This window comes from Trypanosoma equiperdum (genome assembly GCF_001457755.1).
Source record: "Trypanosoma equiperdum strain OVI genome assembly, contig: ctg_770, whole genome shotgun sequence".
Taxonomy (NCBI): Eukaryota; Euglenozoa; class Kinetoplastea; order Trypanosomatida; family Trypanosomatidae; genus Trypanosoma; species Trypanosoma equiperdum.
The window spans coordinates 289-1,299 of record NW_027124721.1 but is presented as its reverse complement, the minus strand read 5'-3'; the positions used below and the strand labels follow the sequence as shown (position 1 = coordinate 1,299).

Here is a 1,011-nt window from a genome sequence, read left to right as displayed (position 1 = left end):
GGATTGAAAACAGCACGGTTATGGTGCCTACTCTCGTCAGTCTTTTGTTGCGTTGGTGGCAGCTTCGTCGTTGTGTTTAACTCTCGTTTCCTGTACACGGCGCTCGCGGGCGAGCCTCCGAGTACTAATGTTGGTATTCTTCTTTCCGTGTTGGGCGCCTTGGGTAGTGCTGTAGGCAGGCTGTTAACGAGCGGTGTAGAAATCTGGTCGCAGAAGCGCCGTGCTGAAGATCGCGTCCCCATCACCATTGCGCTGTTTATCCCTTCGGTTTGTATCATCACCATGTTGACACTCTTCCTCACTCTCCCGAAGGCTGCATTACCTTTGCCACATTTTTTGGCGGCAGTGGCAGATGGTTTTATGGCTACAACAACACCTCTCGTCGCCCGCACAATATTCGCCAAGGATCCTGCAAAGCATTACAACTTCTGCTTTCTTGGCTCCGTGCTTTCAGCCATCTTCCTTAATCGTCTACTGTACGGTGAGTGGTACACGCAACAAGCCGATAAGTTGGGTCAGGATGTTTGCACCGAGCGTGTTTGTGTGGTGATGCCGCTTGCATTCTTACTTGGTTTATCTTTCTTGGCATTCATCACCAGCACCTACGTGCATCTGCAGTACCGAAATCTTTGTTTGAAAGCTCTTGAAGAACGTCAGCGTGTTAAGGAACAGCATCGTGCATCAAAGGATGATTCTCGTGTTTCTACGGAAGCGATAGGTGTAATTTAAGGCTGTTGAATATTTTGAATGTGTTATTTCTGACGGTTTAACTTTACTTCGTAGCAGTGAGGTTTCCTATTTTATTTTATTTTGTTTCCTCGTTTGCGATAATGCTGCACGCTTCGTTACAGGGCGGGCATGTATGTCCTCCATTTTCAAATTTTTTAGTGTAAGAGCTGAAGTATTTTTTTTTCTTTTTAATACATTTATCTATTAAGTGGATAAACCCATCACATTTGTTTTGGTTGTGTTAAATCACCTGTTATTATCAGGACTAAATAGTGTGAAACA

General features: G+C 44.8%; 1 protein-coding gene across 1 annotated transcript; it reads left to right on the top strand.

Annotated features, from left to right (window-relative positions):
- Window positions 1–282: 282 nt before the first annotated feature.
- Window positions 283–729, top strand: TEOVI_000362300 (uncharacterized protein; the record flags this gene model as incomplete). Its single annotated transcript, XM_067226509.1, has 1 exon — window positions 283–729. The coding sequence occupies one exon, from the start codon at window positions 283–285 to the stop codon at window positions 727–729; it is 447 nt and encodes a 148-aa protein (XP_067082610.1).
- Window positions 730–1,011: the final 282 nt, after the last annotated feature.